This window comes from Saxophila tyrrhenica, assembly GCF_035928015.1.
Source record: "Saxophila tyrrhenica strain CCFEE 5935 chromosome Unknown scaffold_3, whole genome shotgun sequence".
In the NCBI taxonomy this organism is placed as follows: Eukaryota; Fungi; Ascomycota; class Dothideomycetes; order Mycosphaerellales; family Extremaceae; genus Saxophila; species Saxophila tyrrhenica.
The window spans coordinates 1,188,421-1,211,823 of record NW_027041735.1 but is presented as its reverse complement, the minus strand read 5'-3'; the positions used below and the strand labels follow the sequence as shown (position 1 = coordinate 1,211,823).

Genomic DNA, 23,403 nt, shown 5'->3' with positions numbered 1-23,403 from the left:
CTCTTTCTTACTTCAGATGGCATGAGCATCCTTCAACAGCTGCGGCAGCTGGCCCTTCTTCGACTGCAACTCGCTGTTGCCGCCAATGTGCTTGTGGTCGATGAAGATGTTCGGTACGGAGCGTTGGTGGGTGATCTCCTCGAGAGCGTCTTGGATCGCGGCGCCGTCATCTGTGCGGCTAAAGTCAGCGACCGGCCTCCACGCGCCGTACGACGTGGTGCAACTTACCGACTTGGTCGAGCTCGATGATGTACGGCTTGACGCCCATCTCGCTCAGCAGCGACTTGGTGGACTTGCAATATGGGCAGTAGGACTTGGAGAAGACAGCTGCTCGCCTCCGTCAGTAAGCGCTTCCTCGGGCATGCCGTCCCAGGATGTCTCTATACGTACCGACTGCATTGTTGTCGATGATCTCCTGTGCCTTCGTCTTCGCGGCCATGATTGTTTGTGGACTCGTAGAGCCAAAGAATCTGCGTAGGAAACTAATGGTGGGCGACTGGTGGTAGTGGTGCTTTCGGTTGATCGATGGGTTTTGATTAGAATTTGACAACAATCGTTACGTCTCTGATTACAGAACAACAACCGATGGTTCTAGACTGAGGCGCGCGATGACGTGCACAGATGGAATCAACCACCGTCTATCTCAGCGCTCACACCCCTAGCACGCCATCCCGCTTGCAGGTGGCAACAGGCGCGCATCCGTTGTTTCCGCGCTGAGACGGATCAAACGCCATCGTCAACGGCATCCACCGGGATAGCGTTCTCGGCGAAGGTTCTGCCCACACGTCACCTCCATCTTTCTCCAAGCCTTTCAAAGCCTTTATCCTTGGCCTGGACCACACCTCCTCCAATTGCTGTGATTGCCAGTGGCCACGGCGGGCTTAGCCACGTGCGGATGCTTGCTGGTGATATCGCTATCGCGCTCAATGGCCCCTCCGCCCTTGGCAGTCTTCCTCAGGCGTCTCCGCCCCCCACCGCATGGCGTGGCCTTCTGGCATGTGGAAATGCCTGCGCCCAGCGGGCTGGGAATTTCGAGTATGCCCTTTGAAGTGGTAACGAAAGTCAACCATGGAACAAAATACCCTGCCACACCCACCGATGTCACACTGCGTGCAGGCGAGCAAACTGACCTCCGCGGGCTGTCAAGGCGGTCTAGGTCGTAGAGCTCTTCAAACTCCGTCGATCCTTCCAAGAAGACTCTCGGGAGGACCCAGCCAAGGTCCCAAGACACAATACCAAGACACGGCCTCTTATCCATCATCGCAGGAAGTTACGATGGAGTCTATAAGAACTCAATCACCCCGCAGGTAGGTGCATCGTTGCTTGTTTGATCAAGAACTTGAAGAGGGATCTAGCCTTTCACTTTCACAATCGTTTCATTGATTCATCCCTTACTTGATCGCTCGAATACCTACAAACCTACATATCTAAGGTACTTTTGTCGAAACTACTGAACCACTGTCACCCCCAAAATGGGCGGGAAGGACGAACCATCGCTCGAGGAGCATGTCTCGGGACAGTCCAACAAACCAATCTCTGCACCAGCTCACAATCTGCCATGGGCTACAGTTGCAGAGGAACTGAAAGCAGACACCGACGATGGCCTTACAGCTGACGAGGCGAAGAAAAGACTGGAGGAGTATGGCAACAATGAACTCGGCGACGCCGGTGGGGTCAACCCAGGCAAGATTCTGCTTCGACAAGTTGCCAACGCCATGACCTTGGTACTCATCATGGCCATGGCTGTATCTTTCGGCATTGGCTCTTACATTGAAGGAGGTGTCATCGCAGGTGTGATTGGCATCAACATCACTGTCGGCTTCGTTCAGGAATTCCAAGCGGAAAAGACCATGGACTCGCTGCGGTCGTTGAGCTCTCCCACCGCCACCGCGGTGCGAAACGGCGAGACAATCAGTGTTCCTACCAAAGAAATTGTTCCGGGCGACATGGTCGAACTGAAAACTGGTGACACCATCCCCGCCGACGTCCGACTTGTCGAGGCCGTCAACTTCGAATCCGACGAAGCACTCTTGACTGGTGAATCGCTTCCGGTGCGAAAGGAAACTGAAACCACCTTCGATGCCGACACTGGCCCTGGCGATCGCCTCAACGTCGCCTACAGCTCCGCGACTGTCACCAAAGGACGTGCATCCGGCGTGGTCTTTGCCACGGGCATGTACACCGAAATTGGCACCATTGCTGCTGCGCTTAGAAAGAAGGACAGCAAAGTCCGACAGCCGAAGCGAGACGATGATGGTCACGCGAAGCCGCACCGATACATGCAAGCTGCCATTCTGACCTGCTCTGATGCTGTCGGCCACTTCCTCGGCGTCAACGTTGGCACCCCTCTGCAGAAGAAATTGTCGAGACTCGCAGTGTTGCTGTTCTTCATTGCCGTCGTCTGCGCCATCATCGTCTTGGCGGCTAACGATTTCAGCGACGAAACCGAAGTCATCATCTACGCCGTCGCCACGGGTCTTTCTATGATTCCAGCCTCCCTCGTCGTCGTCCTGACCATCACCATGGCCGCAGGCACGAAGCGCATGGTCGAAAGGCACGTCATTGTCCGCAACCTGCGTTCGCTGGAGGCTCTCGGAGCGGTCACGGACATCTGCTCCGACAAGACTGGTACACTCACCCAGGGCAAGATGGTGGCGAAGAAGGCCTGGATCCCGGCAAGAGGCACTTACACCATCGGCGAGACCAGCGAGCCCTTCAACCCTACTTCTGGCCCAATATCCTTCACCGACAGATTTCCCAAGGACATGGCCGAGCACGACTCGCCAGGCGACGATGCCGACTACGTGCAACTCCTGGAGGACAACCAAGAACTCAAGGACTACCTCAAGGTCGCTTCCCTTGCCAACCTTGCCCACGTGCACCAGAACGAAAGCCAAGAATGGATCGCTCGTGGTGACCCAACCGAGATCGCCATTCAAGTATTTGCCTCCCGCTTCAAGGGCTGGAACAGGCGAGCATCCGTTGCTGGACCGACTGCGGGCGAGAACCCTTCGTACAAGATGCTGGCTGAGTTCCCATTCGACTCCGATGTCAAGAAGATGAGTGTTCTCTACAAGGATATCAAAAGTGAGGAGATGCATGTCTACACCAAGGGCGCCGTCGAGCGTGTCATCGAGTCTTGCACAACGTACGTTGCAGCAGACAGCGAAGGCAAGACCGTGGAAATGACTGAGGAATATCGCGAGCACATTCTGGAGAACATGGAAGGGCTTGCCAAGCTCGGTCTTCGTGTCCTTGCGCTGGCCAGCCGAGGCTACAACGAGAAGTATGAGGAAGGCGTTGAGATTGATCGCAACACCATCGAGCACGAGCTTTCCTTCCGTGGACTCATTGGTCTCTACGATCCTCCACGACCCGAATCAGCCACATCGGTCAAGCAATGTCACCAAGCAGGTATCGAAGTCCACATGTTGACTGGTGACCACCCTGGTACTGCTCGCGCTATCGCCGGCCAGGTCGGCATCCTGCCTTCGAAGATGAACGAACTCAGCAAAGATGTCGCCGACTCCATGGTCATGACGGCTTCTCAATTCGACAAGCTCTCCGACGACGAGATCGATCAGCTACCTGTGCTTCCATTGGTCATTGCTCGCTGTGCGCCAAACACCAAAGTCCGCATGATTGAAGCCCTCCATCGACGCAAGCGATTCTGCGCCATGACCGGAGACGGAGTGAACGACAGCCCCAGTTTGAAGCGCGCAGATGTCGGCATCGCCATGGGTCAAGCCGGCTCTGACGTCGCCAAAGACGCCTCGGACATTATTCTCACCGACGACAACTTCGCCAGTATCCTCGCCGCCATCGAAGAAGGACGCAGGACTTTCGACAACATCCAGAAATTCGTGCTCCATCTGTTGGCCCAAAACATTGCTCAGGCTTCCACGCTCCTCGTCGGTCTGGCTTTCAAGGACCGTCGCAATCTCTCCGTCTTCCCGCTCGCACCAGTCGAGATCCTGTGGGTCATCATGATAACGTCCGGTATCCCAGACATGGGTCTCGGTTTCGAAATCGCTGCCCCAGATGTCCTCCGCCGGCCACCGCAGAGCTTGAAGCGCGGCATCTTCACCATCGAGCTCATGGTCGACATGTTGTTCTACGGCATCTGGGCCGGAGCGCTCTGTTTGGCTGCTTTCGTCATCGTGCTCTACGGCTTCGCCAATGGCATTGGACAGGCTGAAGGTTGCAACGACAGCATTGGTGGAGGATGTCAGGAGGAGTTCCGGGCACGAGCTACTTGCTTTGCCTGCATCACCTGGTTCTCGCTGTTCTTGGCTTGGGAGTGTCTTGATATGCGACGGTAAGTGCAACCCTTCTTGCCTTGGTTGAAAACTTACTGATACTGTTCCCAGATCGTTCTTCCGCATGCAGCCCGACTCGAAGAAGTACTTCACCCAATGGATGTTCGACGTCTGGCGCAACAAGTTCCTCTTCTTCGCCGTCATGGCCGGCTTCATCACCATCTTCCCGATTCTTTATATCCCTGTTCTCAACACCACCGTCTTCAAGCACACTGGCATTAGCTGGGTAAGTCGGCCTCCACTACTATACCACAGAACACCACGCTAACATGACCTCAGGAATGGGCCATTGTATTCATCGAAGCCATCCTATTCTTCGCGGGCTGTGAGGGCTGGAAGTGGGGCAAGCGCATCTTCTTCAGGCGCCGCGCGAAGAAGAACAACGTCGGTGGTGGCGATACGGATGATCTCGAGTCGAAGATGTTCTCGCGATACATGACGGGCGATTCTGCGACGTCCGACAACGAGCAGAACGAGAAGAACGAGAAGTCGGACGGCAGCTCGTGATGGAGAGATACCCAAGCGTGTGAGTAGATAGTTTTCGAGATGAGTATATGCTATAGAAAGTTCAAAAAGTCTATATTTCCATCAAGCACCGCTTCCTCCTATCGCTTCGCCATTCCTTCGGCCTTTTCTACTCGGTCCGCTATGCAGCTGTTAAATTCCTTCCGTATCTCAAACGGCGCAACATGTCCGATGCCTTCCTTGAACATCTTCGTCACGCCCGCTTCCTCACCACCCAGCTCCCTCAGCATCATCTCAGCATGTATGAAATTGATCATCTGATCCTTTGTGCCATGCAGAACCAAGATCCTCTCACGCCCCACAGCGTCACCCAATGCTTTTATCTGCTCCGCAGACTTATGATGGAAACCCGCCGCATACAACTGGCACATAAAGCCCGTCCTCGTGAACGTCCCTGGCGAAGTGCGTTTGCTTATCTCCCCGGCAGCGAAACGATCTCCATTAGTAGGGAAAGCTTGGACCTCGAACTCGGTTTCATCGGGTTTTGCGAGCCATTCAGCGGAGTAGCAGTCCGCTTTGACTTTGGCTATCTGTTCGTCGAGCGGTTTGGGCCACATGAGGTTGATGCGGTTGCGAATGTTCTCCACGAAGGGCAGGGTGCGGACGATGCGGGGGGCGGTGGAGACGAGGTTGAGGCTGCATATTCTTTGGGGGATGAGGAGGCCCTTGGTTCGTTAGTATGACGGTGTTCTTGCCCTTGGCTGTCTGGGTTTCTTGCAACTTACGAGTTCTTGTGCGATCATCCCGCCCATACTGATACCAACGACGTGCACGCTCCGATCCTCAGTCCAGCCGACGTGATCAAGTAGCTCAATTACATCTTTCGCCATTTCCGAAGTGGTATACCGCAACAAGGGCTTATCGCTAAGCCCCATACCTCGATTATCAAACACAAGGCACGTATACTTGTCCGCCTCACTATGGCCAAAGTCCTTCGTCTGCCGCTGCCAGGTCTTCATGAACCCGCCGAGACCCATGATCCAGATGACATGGCGAGGCCCGTGACCGTGTAGTTCGTATGCGAGCTTGAAAGGGCCGCCGCGACCTTTTGCCACATCGATCTTGTCCGAGGCGGTGGGTTTGAGGTCCCAGTGGACGTGTCTGAGACAGAGTCAGTGAGGTTATAGAGTGAGATGTGGCGCTTAGTTGGTCGCACGGGTACTCAGGATGTTGTTGGACTTCCTCTGCGGTTAGAGGGCATTGTCCATATTCCGCGAGTTCCGGGTGTTGTTGGCTGGGGGTGGTCATCGCTTGTGTCGTGAAGGCGTCCGCTTGTACGATAGCTCAATCACCTAGTGCTCCGATGGGTCGATGGTAGATGCTTTTCTTCTCCAGCGCTTTGGGTCTAGATTCGTGATATCCAATATCCGGTCGTGTGCATGTGATGGGCGAAGTTCCTGGTTGGTTGCCGCTCGGCGCCGGCTCCAAAAAGTCTCACCCAATTTTTCCACTTCACCTCGTCCTTGCGTCCCACAATGTTCATTCATCTCCATTGTGCAACTTCTCGACACCGCAGACGGATCATCAAGCCCGCCTCGTCCTACACAGTCCATCATTCCGCTGCTGACAGGTGACGGCGAGTACTATGACCGCTTATTCCTCGACCACAAGCCATGGTGAGGGCGACTGATGAGGACTCCATCTGACCTACCACACCATCCTGCACAAGTCTGTCGTTTCATACTCTATCCACCTTCTCTCTACAGTCCTCCTTGCGCAGCAGAGCCCCCTTCCTTCATGCTATCATATATCTACCAGTCCACCTTCCAAGATGCCCCCATCGAAGCAACCTCAGACTCCCGGATCCTCAAGTTCTCATCATGCTTCTGCATTACACACTCGCTTCTCTACTCTTCTCAACTCTCCTTCAAGTCCAGGCCTTAGCTGTTGAGCGTCGGCAAGATGCATCTTCAGATGTTGGGCCGTACATCAGTCAAATCCGGACCGCTCTCTACGTGATCGCCAGCACCAAGGCGGACAACACCTCGGCTTCTTGTGCCGATTCCTCGCTGCCAGCGATGCTGGATAGCGAAGGCTACTATGGCACTTATGCGCATCAACTACTGTATGCTTCTCAATCGCAGAGATCAATCACATAAAAGTGCTGACGCTATTACCAGCTGCGAGACGGCGATTGGCATACAGATCTGGCCAGATATCGATCAAGCTTCAGACGACTTGACAGCGACGCTCGAAGATCTCTATAGTGTGCAGAGTGGCGGCACGGCTGCTGCTCGAGCTGACAGCTGTCGGGCCATCAACCTGGCGACTCTCGATCAAGCCGGTCTTGATGGGTCTGGTATGCAGGACGTCGTCTGCGGAGACACGGCGGCAGAACCCTCCACCACGTTACCCATCTCGGAGACTGCCATTACAACTCTCACATGGACGACATCAGATGATGCCACGCTTTCCACAGCCTCTGGAGTCGAGACATCTTCGTCAGTGCCGACAAGTCTCTCTACGACTACATCGTTGCTGGAGACATCCACGCCTCTCACTACTTCATCATTGGAAGCGACACCATCTCCAGCGTCTACACTGCTGACCTCTGCGACACCAAGTGCCAGTATCTCACCGGCAGGCAGCGGCAGTATGAGCAGTCCGCCAGCCTCATCCGCGCCCTCTTCTTTGATGTTCACTTTTATCTCAGCCAATTCTTCGACAACCGCAACACTCGTGTCTGGAACCGCGGCAGGCTTCCCACCGCTCTCAAACCAGACTGCGCTCCCATCAAACAGCTCAATGGCCTCTTCAAGTACCGGTTCCGCAGTCCTCCCGACCATCAGCGCAGCCACATACAGTCCACCGAGCAACAGCTCCGCACCACCAGTGGTAATCGTCACTTCCTACACAACCACGACCTTCATCCTTGGTTCGCCCCTCTCCTTCTCAAGCTCCTCCCCAAACAATCCAAACATCACGACCACGACAACTACCTTCACAATGACAGATACCATCTACATCACCACTACCGTCGTAGGTGGGCAAAGCACCTCTCCGCCCCTGGCCTCAGGCGCTTCGCAGCATGGACCATGGCATTGGACGGGCGCGTGGCCGCCGTATCCTTATGGACTGGGTTATCAGTGGCCGAGGCCTACTGGTTCGGTGGTGAGGCCGACAGGAGTGATGACGAGTGGTGGGGGATATGGAGTGCTCGGGACTGCATCACCAAGTGAGAGCTGTTCTGAGGGGTGGTGAAGTCTTTGATTTATTTGTGTGATCCTATTTCATGAGCAGAAGGACTGGCGTTTTGGTTCAGCAATAGAATGTGGCGGTTGGGTGTAGGATGTTTCGGCTCCTTTTCTCAGGCACAAGGCTCGGACAGGAGAAGATATAGTAGCATGAAACCCGTTGGGCTCGCGGAGAAGTATACTATCTCACTTCGTTAAGTTAAAACCCGCACAAATGTCTCATCTTCCTGTCATGATGTCTGGTCCGATGCTAATCACCTCTGGGTACATGTCGAGCTGTGTTACATTGGAATCGACCTTGCCTTGCTAGAGCGCGGCGAAAGAAGAGAGACATCATCAAGTCTCACGCTCAGTTCGCTATCAACACAAAGCCGGTACATGCACACACATGCTCATGACATGCCATAACGCTCATATCCGTGCCCACATTGACGCCCTCAAGCAACGCCTCTGCGCCTCTCTGGGCGGTCGCAGCGACCCACCCCAGGCCCCTCATCCGCTTAAACTCCATTCGAGAAGATCACCCCTCTATTGTGCCTGACCTCCCATGCCGCCACCATCACCCATGCCCTCCCCCATGAACCCCTCAAACATTCCCCCCGGCGTAAAACTCCCCAGCCCCAAACCCTCCGCCCAATCCCACTCCAGCGTCATAGGCATCTGCCACAGATCCTGCGGCACGAAGGGTTGCTGGAAAGAACCCGTACCACCGAGCATGTCTTGCCCGGCTCCGGGCGCGCCGGTGAAAGGGTTATTCAGGTCCATTGCGCCAGCCATTGGTGGGGAGAAGCCAGTGGTTGTGGGGTTGAAGGACCCGTCGGTGAGGCCGGGTTGGGTGAATTGAGGTGACGATTGAGTGGTTTGTGGGTTGAAGTTGTTGTTAGGCATGGTGAAGCCGGGTTGCTGGTTCCATTGTCCGTTAGGTTGTAGGAGCTGTTGCTGCTGCTGCTGCTGTTGAGGTGGCAGCATCGCCTGCTGCTGTTGCTGAAGCGCGGCGATGTCGTTCCCATTCGTATCCATCCCTCTTGAAGCTCTCTTCGCCTCATTGGAACCGGACGTACTTCCGGCGGCCGGACTACTGCCCCAACTAGCCGGGCTCCCCTGCGCCGAAGTCTCCATACTATGCCTCAAACTAGGCGTTTGTATAGGCCTCCGATACGCTGACTGCGTCTCCACCTGCATCATCTCGAGCGTCTTGCCCTCGTCCAGTCCCGCCGCGATACTATTGCCATCCCGACGATCCTTCTCCTTCTCACGCTCAGCCTGTTTTCTCTTCCCTCGACCCTTCATGTCGCGCTCGGCTTTGTCGAGAACGACTTTCGCGATGCGCTCGAATTCCGAGCATACGGAGAGCATGCGGCGGACGTTGCCGTTGGCTTCGGTGGTGTCGCGCTCGAGCATGGTGAGGAAGGAGCAGACGCTGTTCATGAGTCGGAGATCTCCTCGTGCCCGGACGTCCTGGGGATTTTGGAGGATGTTGGCAAAGAGTGTTACGAGGGCGGAGACGGGGTAGTATAGGATCAGCCTGTCGTGTGTCAGCATTTACACAGTTTTGCACTCGGAGAACGCGACTTACCAGACACAGGCGTAGTCACCTTGCGGAATGTAGCGAATCAAGCCTATACTTGTCCTCGCTGCGTTTACACATAGCGCTGCGCTCATGAAGACTCTCGGGTTCAGCGGCCTGGCGTTCAACCCCATGATGGCATAATCGCTCAGCCGGCTCGTCCAATACCCATGATGCACACTCATGCGATGTATTGTCGTCAAGCAATTGTAGTACGCAAAGTGCAAAACGACAACATGCAGTATTAAAGGCGTATGCGCAGCATTAATCTCATGCTCAGGCCGGAAGTCGATCGGGATGCTGTCCTTCCACTCCTCCAGCTGAGCATCGAGTTCGCCAATAGTATTCAGTAGCTCTCCATCACTCTGCCGTGATGCTTTGACAGAGTACAACTGCTTGTACACTCGGCTCTGGATCTGCGCAAACAGGCACATAAGTCTGAAGAGATTCAAGGTGCGCTTGCCATCGATCTCTTTCGCAAGAGGGATGTTGCCCACGTTGTCTGGCGGATCCTCCGAGGGCAGCTCGACATTCATGTCATCGTCGTCTTGCGCCGGTGGTCGGCCAGACCGGAGGCAGATGTCTTTGTCCAACAGGTACGCGATCCAGAAGACGCGCTTGCGCTGCTCGTTTTCGACTTCGTTAAGGTTGAAGCCTGAGCCACTTTTATGCAAACCGATGGAGTGTGCTAATCGTATTGCTGCTGCCACGAGGAAGAAGGAAGGTTGAGGGTTAGGTGTGCCTTGTAAGAACAGCGCCATGCCCAGTAACGCTTGGACAGACAGGAGGTCAGTATTACGCATCGTAAGCTCCGTGAAGACAGCCATCGCATTCTTCAGATACCCCCAGGCGTGGTCATCTTCTTCCTGCCCAACCAGATTCGACATCACGCGCAGCCTGTGAGCGATGGCTAGAGCAACGTTCAAGCTGGCCCACCAGCCCGAGCCTTCGTAAGGATCGAGGCTGTAGTGCTTGTCAACGAGATGCATGAATGTGGGTTCATGAAAGAGCGGGAACATGCAGTTGAAGTTCTCGAAGAAGTCCTTGAGAAGGGCGTAACACTCTTGTCGTGGTGGAAGCGGCTTGAACACTCGTCTCGAGAAGAGGTCGTTGAACACTTCTGGTCGCCAGTGATCCCATCCAATCTTATCGTCTGCGGTGGCCGTAGCGATCATCCTCTGGAACGAGCTGTCGCCGGTCTTCTCATTCACCCACTGTATGCCTTTGGGACTGAAGATCGAGAAGCCTGATGATGAGCCGATATAGCGTGTCTCGCCGACATTGTTGGTTATGAGACTGCACATCTGGTCTGCGAGCGCATCGACTTCCTTCGGATCTCGCTTGAATGGGTTCTTCGAGTCTTTTGGAGGTTCAGGCGTAGCTGTGTTGGCTAGCGCCGGGCTCGTCTGTGCCATTTGAGGCGTGCTGTGTAATGATGTCTGCTGCGGCGGAGGCCTTGACGGCGGTGCTGGTGCGATCTGAGGACTGGCGCCACTGCTCCTCGACGAACTGCCCTGGCGCTCTTGCAACCTCCGTTCCAAGGTCCCGAGATCTGTCCTACCACCGTCTTCTTCCGCCAACAGACCGCTCATCTTGAGCAAGCTTTCCATTCTTCCCAAGCGATTCTCCAGCCCTTCGATGTACTTTGCCCCTTTCGGGGGCGCCCGCTTCTTCTCCTGGGGTGTGAAGATACACTCTGTCTTGTAGTTCTCGCAGTGACTGCACTTCGGAGCCTTGCCATCGCATTTGATCTTCTTCTTCCGGCACATATCACACGCCCGCGCTATCCTCCTCCGCTTAGGATCCCGCCCTTCACCATCCTCTCCATCGCCAACATTTCCTTGCTCATTGTCGTCATCTTCAGCATCGCCGTCGCCGTCGTACCCAGCTGACTCAGTCGGAAACCAGTGGTTGCCTGCAGTCGGTCGCTCGCACTCCGCTGACGAGCCAGGCGGGCCATAACTGTTCCCGAACATCTGCCCTGCGGAACCCATCGCGGCGCCGCCGATGTTGTTCATTGTCGCTCTCCCCTGACCGTGCAATAACTCGTCTGGTCCTTCGAACAATGAGCGATGCGCCTGGCTGGCTTATGAACACTACTCTGAGCCCTCCTCCACCGCTATGTCCGGGCCCTTGTAGTCATGTTGCCGTTCTCAAGAAGGTAGTGTTGTTGACAGGTCTTGTTGGTCAATCAGTCAGTAGCAATTCAACGTCTTGTCGATTGATGCTGCGAACTCCGAACTCCAGATCTCTGCGAAGCCAAAAGTGACGCCGGCTCCAGTCATCATCAGCGAGACCCTGTCAGTGTTGTTTGCAGAGCGGAGGGCGGGCAGAATACAACCTCCGACCCGTACCTCTACTTCTAGATAAGCTCCAATGATGGGAAGCATCAAAACTATTTCGTCCGCCGTCTTTTCGACATCTCGTCCTTTTTCGTCAGCACGCTTCTTGCCGGGTCGTACCGAACACGAAGGCCGTGGAAGCGGACACATCATGGCGCCGGGGCGGTGGGAGGCACCCAAGGTCTCGAACCTAGAGTCTCAAAGCCTGCCTTGCAAGTCGATTTGGATGTCTGCTAAACATGTACACGTTTGGGGCAGCTGCTGGAGCAAGCAGGAACAGGTAGTTGATTTAACGTTACCGCCCCGTGGCAGGCAATGGCATAGCGTGAGCACGGAAACTCCAGCATCCGGGCTAGAACTACCACGCTGGAATGCCCAAATCGATACCAATCCTTCAAGCGAGACATTAGATTTGAGAGTATCCCCTTCATGCAGAGCCCATAGCAACTCGGCAGCGCAAGCTACACCGTTCGACACTTCCAAAGGGAAGAGAGATTGGTTGCACTTGCGATTTCCTTGCGTGAACGACTGCCTAACTACGGACTTGGTGGTGCTACGATATGGTAGGACTTCATCCCTCAAGGAGTTCTTTTTCATACAGTGTGGCAGTGGGAAAGTTTGTGGGTATCTAGAATGCCAAAACGCTGCAAGAAGCCTTCAATGAATATCGCTCGCCATTCATCACGCTCATCCAACTCAACACCCTCCCATATCAAGCCTAGGCAGGTTGCTCAAGGCACCCGTCTCATCAAAGTCCCCGACCTTTGCAGCGGTTTGGGAGGAACAGGCGGAGGCGCTCCATCAGTCGACGCTCTGCCGCCATCTGTCGAACCTCTCCCACCACTCATTAGAAATGAGGACGCTCTTCTCCCAACCTTCGGCTTCTCCTTCGCTGCTTCGTCCAGGTACTCACGCATCAGCTTCTTGATACGCTTGGTCTCCGTATGACTGACACCCTTGTCATAATCAATATTCGTCCTGATGATTCTGGCGCTGCAGATCCCGTCCGGACAGATATCGACGCCGTAGTTGGAGCGGAAACTCTGCTTGAATAGGGCGATGGAGAAGTAGTACGTCGTGGCTACTCGGTTGAGCATGAAAGAGTACCGCACCATGAAGCATGTGCTTTGGGGGCCGGCGACTTCACTGTACTCCATGCCGTAGACGTGCAGGCACTCGCGAATGGTTTTGATCAGCCAAAAGAGATCGTTGGCTGTGAAGACGTCAATTCGACTGAGGCCCGCTGACTTTGCGACTTTGGCGGATGAGTTGCGAGTGAAGAGGTCTGCGAGATCGCATTCGTGGGCTAGCAGGCGGCCTTTGCGGACGTTGGCGATGGAGAAGAAGGGATCGTACATCAACGGCCAAGGTGAGTTCGGCTGGAAGCTTTCAGCTGTGATTCTAGTGCGATGATAGTCTGCTCCTTGGGCTGATCTGTCGAGCTTTAGGAAAGAGCTGGAGCGGTAGCGGTTCGGATCTGTCTGAAGCTGGCTGCTTGACTGGCCCCTGTCCGGTGCACTACCGCTTTCTAGTAACGCTTTGACTGCTGGCAAAGTGATCGCTTGAGTATCCAAGATGGACACAGGCTCATGTGGCGCCGAATCCTTCCAGGCTTCTTGAGCAAAGCGAAGCTTGAAATCAGACTTGGCCACTCCAAGCTGGACTGCCTCCTGCTCGAGCCGCACCAAAGTGCTCAAGCCAGCCAGATCGCCGGTGCGGAAGAGCGAACTACGTTCCGCGACGCAGTAGGATATCAATGCCTCCGTCCGCTTGTTGAGCAGGGCGTATGCGTCTCCCAGCCAGTATGCTGCCGAGCAGTCGCCGTCGTCGAGCTCAGATAGGTTACTGATCGGGCTGCGAATGACGGATTGAAAGAGGGAGATGGCACGCTCGAGTTCTCCTTGGAAGCTCGCACAGACACCGAGGAGGTGGCGTACTCGTCTCGCGCGTGCAAGATCGCCCTGTTCCCGTAGGATTGAGAGATACTCCATCAAGTAGGCTTCAGCCTGCGACCACAGGGAAGCGTTGAAAAAGTGAACGATGTGGTACTGACGCTCGTTGTCAAGTGCAGACGGGTCGGGCCCGGCCACGTCGAGACTCGTCTTCTCAGGAGTATACCACTCTGTCACCGGAGTGTCTTGCAGTTCTGTCGGAGCAGGTAAAGCCCTCACATCAGACGTCAGCGCGGCCCGGCTCTGTCGCCAGCTGCCTTTATACGAGTCCATGGTCTCCTTCCACAAGCTCGGCTTCAGGCCATTCATCGCAGTGTCCACGCTAGATTGCTTCTTGGGTGCGTGACTGACAGTCTGGGTGTTAAGCGGAGATCTGCCTTTGCTTGGTTTATCCTTGCTGACATCAACAAGTTTCGCTTTCGCGAGCCTATTGGTGTCCATTGAGAATGCTGTAGCTAGCTTTGAGGAGGACGCGGCGAGCGCCACCACGCCCTGCTGAGAATCTCGGCCCCCATTGCCCGTTCCATCCTTCGAAGGACGACTAGGGAGCGGCGGTGGCATCTCGACAGAATCCTGATCCTGGTCCTGGTCCTGATCCTTGCTGTGCTTTTCCAGCTCGAGAGGCTCTGCACGACTTTTTGAGAGGTGGCCAGTAGCCGTCGTCGTCGTAGAAGCACCCTCAGGGTCCTCCACAGAACATCCAGCGACAACACCGCTCGCGACCTCCTCATCGTGGTCGGCAACCGAGACTCGTGGTATCTCCAGTGATACCACCGGTTTTGGAGAAGCCGGCCTAGAAATTGCATACAATTCGTCCTCTGATGAACTGTCCTCTCTGACCGGAGCGTTGACGATCCGATATGCTGATGTGCGCGCTGACGACCTGGTACTTCGCGGAGAAGGTGGTGGTGGAGGCTGGCGAGCCGGTGCTGCTGGAGACGCAGGTGCGCTGGGTGGAGAGTCTGTTGGCGTAGGCTCAGGTGGAGGAGTTGAAGGGGTTGGAGGCTGCTCTTCCTCAGCATCGGCCGTGTTTCCAAACACGAGGCTCAGCTCATTCCTGAGCAGGTCGACGGCGTCACCATTCTCCTGCTCCGCATTAGGAGCTACTGCTTCCACTGGTTCACACAGGCTTATGCTGGATTTGCTGCGATCGAGAACCACGAGAGAAGCGATATGCTTTCGCCTAGCTGGCTTGGCTTCTTGCTCGGCCGTCTCACATATCGAAGATAGTGAACTGTTTCGCCTCTTGTAGCTGAAGTTTGTTGCAGCAGACATTGGACTTAGGTGTGTCATATCCATTGTTGAGGCCCTGCGGACGACGGGATCGATGCTCGCATCGTTGGTGGTTGCAACTGCCGAATCCGAGCTACTTCTCTTTCTTTGCGGCGAGGGGACTGGATGTGTGCCCTCGGGCTGTTCTCCGTTCCGGTCTGGGTCGTTGGGCTTCGAGATTGATCCCAACGTCTTCGCATGCTCTGCTTGCGGACTCGAGAATGTGGTCGACGCTGCGGAACCTGAATCGGATTGTTCTCCGCTGTTAGACGCGGAATCCACTGCAGAGATTACTTGCGTTGGCACCTCAAGCTCCGCGGGCGGGTTTGAGAACATAGCTGGGCCGGAAGTAGCACTCATGGCGGCATCGTCCTCCTCAGTCATAATCATTGCAGAAGCCTGCTCGAAGCTCATTGATAGCGGGTCAGGAGAGGCGAAAGGTGACCTCCAGTCCAAAGAAGCTCTACTATCCTCTGCATTCATTGGCGACAGGGACCGAAGGTACTCTCGCCCAAAATCGTGCACTTCCTTCTCATCGCTAATTTGCTGCTGCGCCCTATTTCGGTTGGCGGCATCTGAACGAGTTGGCGACCAAGCGCTCGATGTGCGACTTGACTTGCGATCGAATGCGCTATCCGACCTGCCAGATAGTGAGGAGACTGAGGAAGGCCCGGAGGGCTCTGCACTGGTGCGGATGTCCAGCTGAGCCTGTACCTGGCTCTCGCCCCCAGTCACCGCTGCAAGCGCCGAAGACAACTCGCGGTTGGTGACGTCCAGACTCGTCTTGATGTCTGAGACGTCGTTCTCGTTGACGGTGTCATATCCCGGACCGCAGTGGGCTTCCAGTGCAGAGTGCAGTTGCTGTAGCGTTTTCCTGGCTCTCGCTACATCGTGAAGCAGCTTCAGATCGTTTGGGCCCAGCGTCCGGAAGTCTTCGACTAGTTCTTCAACTTCCTCCAGAGTGTTGCGCAGCTGGCGCACACTACCAGTTAGGAGCCTAAAGGATGAAGCTGAATCTCGACACTGGCTCCAGCATCTTTGCGCCAGCGCTCGACATTCATGAATGTTGGCCGAAGGCGCCGTAGCCATGATCTGAGCGGCTGGATCTTTGGTCACCAGGAGACGCTGGGATGGTGGCTCGTATTCAAGGTCTGGCAGTCATCCACGCAAGCTTCCCTTCTTGCTTCCCATTCTCTGTCCCGCATATTCGGCCTCTGTGGCGGTCAAAATAACACGTCAAGACATTCCAAGCTTCCGCGAACGGTTCCAAGTTGGCAGATGTGAAGCATACGAGTGATGAGTGGCAGCGAGGTTGATGTAGCCAGCAATATCAAGAAATCGAATTACAAAAGCAAGGTGACGTCCAGGCAGTGTTGGCGACGCCTTTGCTGCGCCTGAGGTCGAAGCCACCGCGAATCTCTCTCCAGACTTTTGGGGCCAAATTGGCGGGATGTGAACCGTTGAAATTACAGGCTGCGATGAGAATAGAACAGCAGGATTCTCTCGATTCTGTCCAATCATTAGCGTCAATCGATGACTGTATATAGCATCTGCGTATGCTGTTGAACGACTCACATTGCTGATGAAGGATGGAAGTCTAGGTTGCGTTGGTCGCATCATACAGTCGCCCACTCATCGCGAGGACGCTCATAGAACATCTCAATCTAAGCGACAGAACGGTAACAACACTGGTAGAACGCTTCTTCCTGCCCACCACCCACTCAATAGGCTTGACCACCACCACCAGCCGATAGACACCTCATTGCCCACCCGTCCCAGCAATGCGATTCAAAGTCTGTTCTCACTTCGTTCGAGGGCCGGATTAAAAGGGGCACACCTCCACATCAGCGTCCGGGAATCCACTCGGTAGTCTGGGGATTGCAAGATCAAGACCAGTGCTCCAGTGCCTCTAGACAGTGGCTGTAAACCTGAATGAGGCCCTGATTGCTGCGCGTCGCTGTACTGGAGTCTTGCATCATCATCGTCGCCGGCTCATGTCTTCCTCCGGGGGCTTTAAAGACTCGTTGGATTTGAAACGTGAGTCAATTGATCCATCAAAGCAGATGCTCCAACGGGGCCAAAAGACTCAAAAGAACACCGCAGACACGCAAGCAGCTGCATGACCGGAGCGGGCTTCAATAGGTTAGACCTTTCGTGTTTGGAAGTGGCATCTACACAGCTGGTCAGAGAGCAGCATAGCTTGCTCAAACGTCTCCCCCCTGCCGTTCTCATAAAGCGCGGCTTCAACCAAGCTTGGACATCTGTCGCCCACAGCCTCCACCAGCTTATTTCACGAAGAGATCCCTGGAATTGGGTTTCAACCCAGGTATGCAGCGGCAACAAGGACCCTCGAGGCGAAGCCGCTGGTTGATATTCGAGCAGCAACACGTGAGGCTGCTTCAACATGTGAGACTGTATGAGGATGATCGACCGAGGATGAAAAAGTCCACTGCCTTCCCGTCACCCAGCACTCCGCCGGAAGAGGACTGTCACAATGCTTTGTCCTGTTTGGCCGCCAAAGGTGAAGGTTGGATACTTTGCTTCGGCGTACAAGGTCAATTCGGAGCCCGCAGGTGCAAGCCATTTCTCCAACTCTCCTTTGGTCCAGTTGCAGGAGGTTACGATGAGAAAGCTTCTTGGCGCAACTAAAGGCATAACCTTCTCCCGATAGATCTTACAAGGGTGTCGGTCACTGCTTTGGCTGTCCATGAGTGAGATGGCATCAAAAGTGCCCTTGTCTAGGACGACATCGAAGCCATCTTCGAGCCAATCGCCAGGCGGACTTGAGAGCAGGTCCCAGCATTCCAGTCGGAGGGGTCCCAGAGGTTCATCAGCATCATCAGACTGCTTCTGTGCGGCTATCCTACGTGCAAGCTGTACACTCGCCGTACTGTAGTCGACACCGACCATGTCGCCACACCATGGTTCATCGTCCTCTGTATCACGCAAGCAGAAGAGCATATGCCCGTTGCCGGTACCCAGATCGAGGAAGCGAGATGCTCTCGAGTCGCCTTCGGCCGTTCGTCGTAGCAAGCCTTCGTCGGCCAGCCTATCGAGTTGCTTGAGGACGGTTTCTTCAGCATTGCTTTCGCTGAACCAGACCGTACCTTCGTCGTCCTTGTCCTGCTGATGGTTCTCCAATTCACGGTCGTATAAATTATCCCAACTGCGCGTGTTAGCAATGGCCAATAGATCATCATATTTGACCCAGAACATGCCGTACATACTAGTCCTTCGTGCCCAATTCGCTCGGGTTCAGCGTCTCATTGTGCGCCTGGTTCTCCATGGCGATTATGGAGCTGTGATCAACCGGTACATGGGATGACGGATGCATTCAAGACGCCACGAGGAGAGCGATATTGAGTGCCGATTGTGTTTTCGACTTATGTGTATGTAGAAGCTTTAGGTGTCGATATTGAAGGCCCTCTTGATCGCGCTTGACCTCGCTAGCTCCGCGCATGTCGGCATCAGCGTCACCCTTCGACCTTCTCGATCCAAACAACGACCTTGAATGACATATTCGAACTGTACATACGGCGTGAAGGGCATAACGGAATGCGAGAACCCGGTTTTCTACTTCGATAGGGAATATGGCCGAAGGCATGAGCCAGACGTCGCTCAAGCCCGTGGAACAGCCTCTCAACCTCATTCCAGTCGGCCTCAAAGAAGCAGCACTCGACTCGCCGACCTTCCGCGCAACAGCACTACACTTCTCCGACCAAATCGACGTAATAGAGCGATGGCTGGACGGCTACGTGAAGGCGGCGTCGCGTCTTGTGACGGAGATGAGCGCGCTGGAGACGGCGGTCAATAACCTTATAACGCAGAGCGCGCCGCCCGCGCAGGTTAGCGAGGCGGTGCTGGATCACGACTACACGCTGCTCGCACTACGGAGGTATGGAGAGGGGGCACGGGAGTACTGGAACTCTACGCTGCGAGGGGTCAAGAAGTACGACGGCGCGGTCATTGAGCCTATCAAAGCCTTCTTGAACAGCGAGTTGCGCGCTTTCAAAGATGCCAGGAGGACCTTGGATACCACTCAGAAGGGCTTCGACTCTGTAATAGCGAGGTACCTATCCCAGGGCAAAGCCAAGGAGGCGAGCAGTCTAAGGGAAGACGCATTCCAGGTGCACGAAGCCCGGAAGTCGTACTTGAGAGCTAGCATGGACTTCTGTATCTCTGCTCCTCAGCTACGGGCGAGCCTAGATCAGTTGATCGTGAAGGTCTTCTCCGAGCAGTTTAGGGAAATGAGAGTCTCTCGCGATTCAAGTGCGGCTGTCCTGACGAGGCTGAACGCGGAGATGGAGCGTGTCAGAGGGTGGAGCAGAGAGATGGAGGACTCCGAGAAGGCGTTCAAGAGGGAGCTATCCACGGCCAGGAAGCAGATTGAGGAGAGCGCAAACCTGATGACCCGGCCGAGCCGGGAGTTGCACGATTATGAGGTCTCCACCGTCCCGTATCTAGGGACGAAAGCTAGTACTGCAGCCGGCATGACCTCGCCAGCAAAAACGCCCCAGCAGCTGGAGAAGGGTGAGAAGCAAGGTAAGCATCAATGGGCGAAAAGGGCTCTCCGAAAGGGGATCGAGCTCTATCCAGCGCTCTAAGACCTTATCTACTCGTTCACGGTGCGGAGAAGCTGGCTGACCCTTCTATTCTGTACTGCAGGTTGGCTGTTCCTGAAGACTGTTGTTGGAAAACCTGCTCGGACTGTGTGGTCGCGCCGCTGGTTCTTCGTAAAGAACGGCATCTTCGGGTGGCTCATCCAAGGCAGTAGGTCTGGCGGCGTGGAGGAGAGCGAGAAGATTGGTGTGCTTCTCTGTGGGGTACGTCGAATCGACTAGTTGGAAGTGTTCTCCGAGACTCGCACAAGGTCCAAGGACTATGTGGCGCTCGGAGACCTCTCCATCTTTGTTCCAACTTTCGAGACACTTACTGACACCTCCATCACGTTAGGTCCGACCAGCGTTCCAGGAAGATCGTCGGTTCTGCTTCGAAGTCAAGACGAAGGACACCAGTATCGTTCTACAAGCAGAGACCCAGGGTGAGCTATCGGAGTGGATCAGCTCGTTTGAGGTTGCGAAGAGGAAGGCGCTGGAGGACCCAGGTAGTACCGAGTCGTCCCCTCTGGCTGCAGATCCGGCTTTCGCGATCACCGCGCCGATTGCCCCTGAATTTGCTGCTCGTCTGGACGACCGCTCGGAGCGCGGTACTACCGAGGACCTGCCGGGGGCACTGGCGTTGCCAGATCGTGATGGCGCCGGTTTTGGAGGGGTCGGTCAGCGTGCCAGCTTCGATGTCAGCGCAGCACGCCGTGTGACCAGCCTGGGAGGCGAGTCCGAACGAGGCGAGCGCAGTCGAGATCACGCTGCGCGGATAATGTCGAAGCTCGACCTCCACAAGAGCTCGTCCGCTGCGCCGCCACCGGTCCAAAGTCCGACTCCTGCAGGAGGCATCGCTAGTCTGATATCGGCTAGCCATAATGTTCTGCCCATTCGACCGGATACGCCGTCACAGCCTGGCCCAGAGACCACCAGTGGACACCGAAGGAACCCTACCATCCCATCGAGCACTTTAGCCCCCAGTACACTGGCCAACCCACCCGCGCCCACGAATCTAAGCCATACGGCTGTTGTAGTCAGTGGCGAACGGGGTCTCGGACTCGGTAGCAAAGCAGACGGTGCTGGCATGCCTTCTGGCATCATGGCAAACCTTTGGGGAAGCTCGAACTGGGGATATGTCAACCGTCTCGGGGACGATTTGGCCAAGCCGGTGCCACACCAGAGTAGCGTCTCCCAGCCGCCAAGTCCACGATCCGGAAACAGCGTGACCATGGACGACATGAGCGTTATGGACGGGACTGGAGAACTTTCACAGGAGCTCTCGTCGGGTGCTCCCCAAGTGCCTGGACAGCTGGGTCATCGGAAGACCATTAGCGCTGTGGCTGCCTCTGATCTGAGTCTACCGTCAAAGGTGTCCAAGCCGGCCGCCGACGACGGTGAGGACTATCCCAACTACTACCCACTGCCGTTGAAAGCACAACATGCGCAGTTCCGAATGCTTTTCCCATCTGTCCCTCGCTCGGAGAAGGTGGTCCTGGTGTTCCGCGGCACGTGGAATCCGAACGAGCAGCAAGACTTTCCCGGCCGGATCTATGTTACTGCCAAGGACATCTACTTCTACAGCCACCACCTTGGCTTTGTTCTGATCACTGGGGTGTCACTAAGCTCCATCAGCGAGGTGACGGCTGCCCCTGGACGGGACTGCGATTTCCTGTATCTCCACTTGAAGGAGAGTAGTAGACAAGACAGGCGGCGGATCACTATTCGAGTCTTTTTAGACTCTCTGAGGCTTCTCCAACGGTGAGTATTCATGGGTAAACGGGCTCTCCAAGGCACGATCACACTGCAAGTGGTGCTCTGAGGCCCTTTGAACCCTTCCTCGCCATCGAGACACGTGCTGACTCTTTTACCCTTTGGTGCTTTAGGCGTCTCAGCTTTCTCGTAGAAAACGCAAGCTCTGAAACTTCGTGGAGCCTTGAGGAGGTATTGAAGAAGCTTATCAAGTTGGAGATGGAGAAGCAGGAACGCAGCTCCAGCATCGAGAGTTGGGAGGACCTCGCTGACGAGGCTGTGGGAGGTGACGAGGGTAGTCCTTACCGCCGCGAGCGAAATGTCAAGGCCAGCCTGCGAATTGACGGCAACCTCTACGCCGAAACAGCAAAGACCGGCCGAGAGGTACAGAGATTTCAGCTTCCGCGACAGCCGGTCGTCTACGCACCTCAAGGCATGCAAGCAAGCACTACCCGCGAGTTCAATGTCAGCGCCAAGGCACTTTTCCACATCATGTTCGGAGACAAGAGTGCTGTGTTCCAGCTACTCTACTGCAATCGCTGGGCAGATACCACTTCTCAGACGCCGTGGACAAAGAGCGCCGACTTTGCGGCTGGTCATTGGACTCGCAAGTTTGCCAGTCGCGGAGAAGCCACCCCCATGGCCGACTCGCAGACCATCGATATCCTCAACGACCATCTATGCTACGTCGTGAGCAACCTCAAACACCCATGGCGCCTGCCCTACTCAAGCCGCTTCCACCTCACCACCAAGTTCGTGATCACGCACGTGGCGAAGTCGAGCTGCAAGCTTGCCATATTCCAGCAGATCACGTGGACGTCACCTCCCGCCATGACGTACATCAAGAACCTGATCGAGCAGCGTGCACTGCAGAGCCTTGAGGCTGATGCATTAGACCTCACCAACGTGGCTATGGATCAGGTGACCAAGCTTGGCAAGCAGGGCAAGACGAACAAGGCTATCGAGATATTCGGGAACATCGGCCAACAAGGTCCTGTCCCGGCCGTTGACGTGTCCGCTGTGCCCAATTTGGGCGGCACGGTAACTTCTCAGCGAGAGAAGTCAAGACAGCCGGTCAGTATCACGAAGCTGGTGGCTGCTGACTTGTTAGTGCGTGTGGGAAGGGCGCTCGGCTATGCGCTCGATGTGTTCTTTGCGCTGGCGAAAGGACTGATTGACGTGTGCACGTCTCACACGCTGCTGGTGGCTCTATTGATAGCGTCGATGCTCTACAACAGCTGGTACGGCTACCGGGATGGCTTGGTCTGGTTCCATGAAAGAAGCGCGACTAGATACATGGCCAGGCTGGGCGTTAAGCCGGAGCCCATAATCACGAAGGCGGTCTATCTCTCCGATATCGAGGACTTTGTAGCGCCTCCGTCGGTCAATGAGACATCCTGGCCCTTCTCGCTGGCGGAGAAGCAGTCGAACACGAATAATTGCAAGACGACTTTCGGAGAGCAAGTGCTCAGTCCCGCGACGTCGATGGTTGGAAGCGGGGCACGTATGAAGCGGTCAAGAGACGCAATGGCTCGTTACAGGCACGACCTGCTTGTCGCTCTCCGAGTTGTGAACCGCATTGAGCGTGATGTGGTGCAAGCGGAATGGGAAGATTGGGTTCGCGGCGAGGGGAGGAAGTGCGATAGGGTTGAGCAAATGCTCGTTGTCCGCCAGCAGAAGCAGTCTGGGAAGGGCAAGAAGGCAGATCGGAAAGTGGACGGCGAGCTCGGGCCGGAGTTCAAGGCATACTGTGACAGCTGTCGTGATGAGTTGGCGGCGGTTGGGGCGGGAGCGGGTTTGATATGATGCATGACTTTGCCGATACCCAAGTTCATACTTGAGAAATGTGAATATGTGTTCAGTTGCGGTCCTCTTCGGACGT

At 55.3% G+C, this 23,403-nt stretch overlaps 8 protein-coding genes across 8 annotated transcripts; 3 read left to right on the top strand and 5 right to left on the bottom strand.

The window, feature by feature from the left end:
- Nucleotides 1-12: 12 nt before the first annotated feature.
- Nucleotides 13-439, bottom strand: TTR1 (Glutaredoxin; the record flags this gene model as incomplete). The annotated part of the gene is made up of 3 exons (XM_064799672.1): nucleotides 13-170; nucleotides 229-327; nucleotides 391-439. The coding sequence occupies 3 exons, from the start codon at nucleotides 437-439 to the stop codon at nucleotides 13-15; spliced, it is 306 nt and encodes a 101-aa protein (XP_064662427.1).
- Nucleotides 440-1,472: 1,033 nt separating this feature from the next.
- On the top strand, nucleotides 1,473-4,826 carry ENA2 (P-type ATPase; the record flags this gene model as incomplete). Its single annotated transcript, XM_064799671.1, has 3 exons — nucleotides 1,473-4,318; nucleotides 4,371-4,545; nucleotides 4,599-4,826. 3 exons carry the CDS (start codon nucleotides 1,473-1,475, stop codon nucleotides 4,824-4,826), a joined length of 3,249 nt encoding a protein of 1,082 aa, XP_064662426.1.
- A 98-nt stretch (nucleotides 4,827-4,924) lies between these two features.
- LTR77_002411 (uncharacterized protein) lies at nucleotides 4,925-6,092 on the bottom strand (the record flags this gene model as incomplete). Its single annotated transcript, XM_064799670.1, has 3 exons — nucleotides 4,925-5,509; nucleotides 5,570-5,945; nucleotides 6,001-6,092. 3 exons carry the CDS (start codon nucleotides 6,090-6,092, stop codon nucleotides 4,925-4,927), a joined length of 1,053 nt encoding a protein of 350 aa, XP_064662425.1.
- Nucleotides 6,093-6,664: 572 nt separating this feature from the next.
- LTR77_002410 (uncharacterized protein) lies at nucleotides 6,665-8,023 on the top strand (the record flags this gene model as incomplete). Its single annotated transcript, XM_064799669.1, has 3 exons — nucleotides 6,665-6,909; nucleotides 6,965-7,192; nucleotides 7,264-8,023. The coding sequence occupies 3 exons, from the start codon at nucleotides 6,665-6,667 to the stop codon at nucleotides 8,021-8,023; spliced, it is 1,233 nt and encodes a 410-aa protein (XP_064662424.1).
- Nucleotides 8,024-8,566: 543 nt separating this feature from the next.
- LTR77_002409 (uncharacterized protein) lies at nucleotides 8,567-11,623 on the bottom strand (the record flags this gene model as incomplete). The annotated part of the gene is made up of 2 exons (XM_064799668.1): nucleotides 8,567-9,563; nucleotides 9,615-11,623. The coding sequence occupies 2 exons, from the start codon at nucleotides 11,621-11,623 to the stop codon at nucleotides 8,567-8,569; spliced, it is 3,006 nt and encodes a 1,001-aa protein (XP_064662423.1).
- Nucleotides 11,624-12,678: 1,055 nt separating this feature from the next.
- LTR77_002408 (uncharacterized protein) lies at nucleotides 12,679-16,260 on the bottom strand (the record flags this gene model as incomplete). Its single annotated transcript, XM_064799667.1, is given in 2 exon segments — nucleotides 12,679-14,692; nucleotides 14,708-16,260. 2 exon segments carry the CDS (start codon nucleotides 16,258-16,260, stop codon nucleotides 12,679-12,681), a joined length of 3,567 nt encoding a protein of 1,188 aa, XP_064662422.1.
- Nucleotides 16,261-17,631: 1,371 nt separating this feature from the next.
- EFM4 (Protein-lysine N-methyltransferase efm4) lies at nucleotides 17,632-18,457 on the bottom strand (the record flags this gene model as incomplete). The annotated part of the gene is made up of 2 exons (XM_064799666.1): nucleotides 17,632-18,337; nucleotides 18,399-18,457. 2 exons carry the CDS (start codon nucleotides 18,455-18,457, stop codon nucleotides 17,632-17,634), a joined length of 765 nt encoding a protein of 254 aa, XP_064662421.1.
- A 304-nt stretch (nucleotides 18,458-18,761) lies between these two features.
- On the top strand, nucleotides 18,762-23,327 carry SIP3 (SNF1-interacting protein; the record flags this gene model as incomplete). Its single annotated transcript, XM_064799665.1, has 4 exons — nucleotides 18,762-19,713; nucleotides 19,837-19,994; nucleotides 20,125-21,530; nucleotides 21,656-23,327. The coding sequence occupies 4 exons, from the start codon at nucleotides 18,762-18,764 to the stop codon at nucleotides 23,325-23,327; spliced, it is 4,188 nt and encodes a 1,395-aa protein (XP_064662420.1).
- Nucleotides 23,328-23,403: the final 76 nt, after the last annotated feature.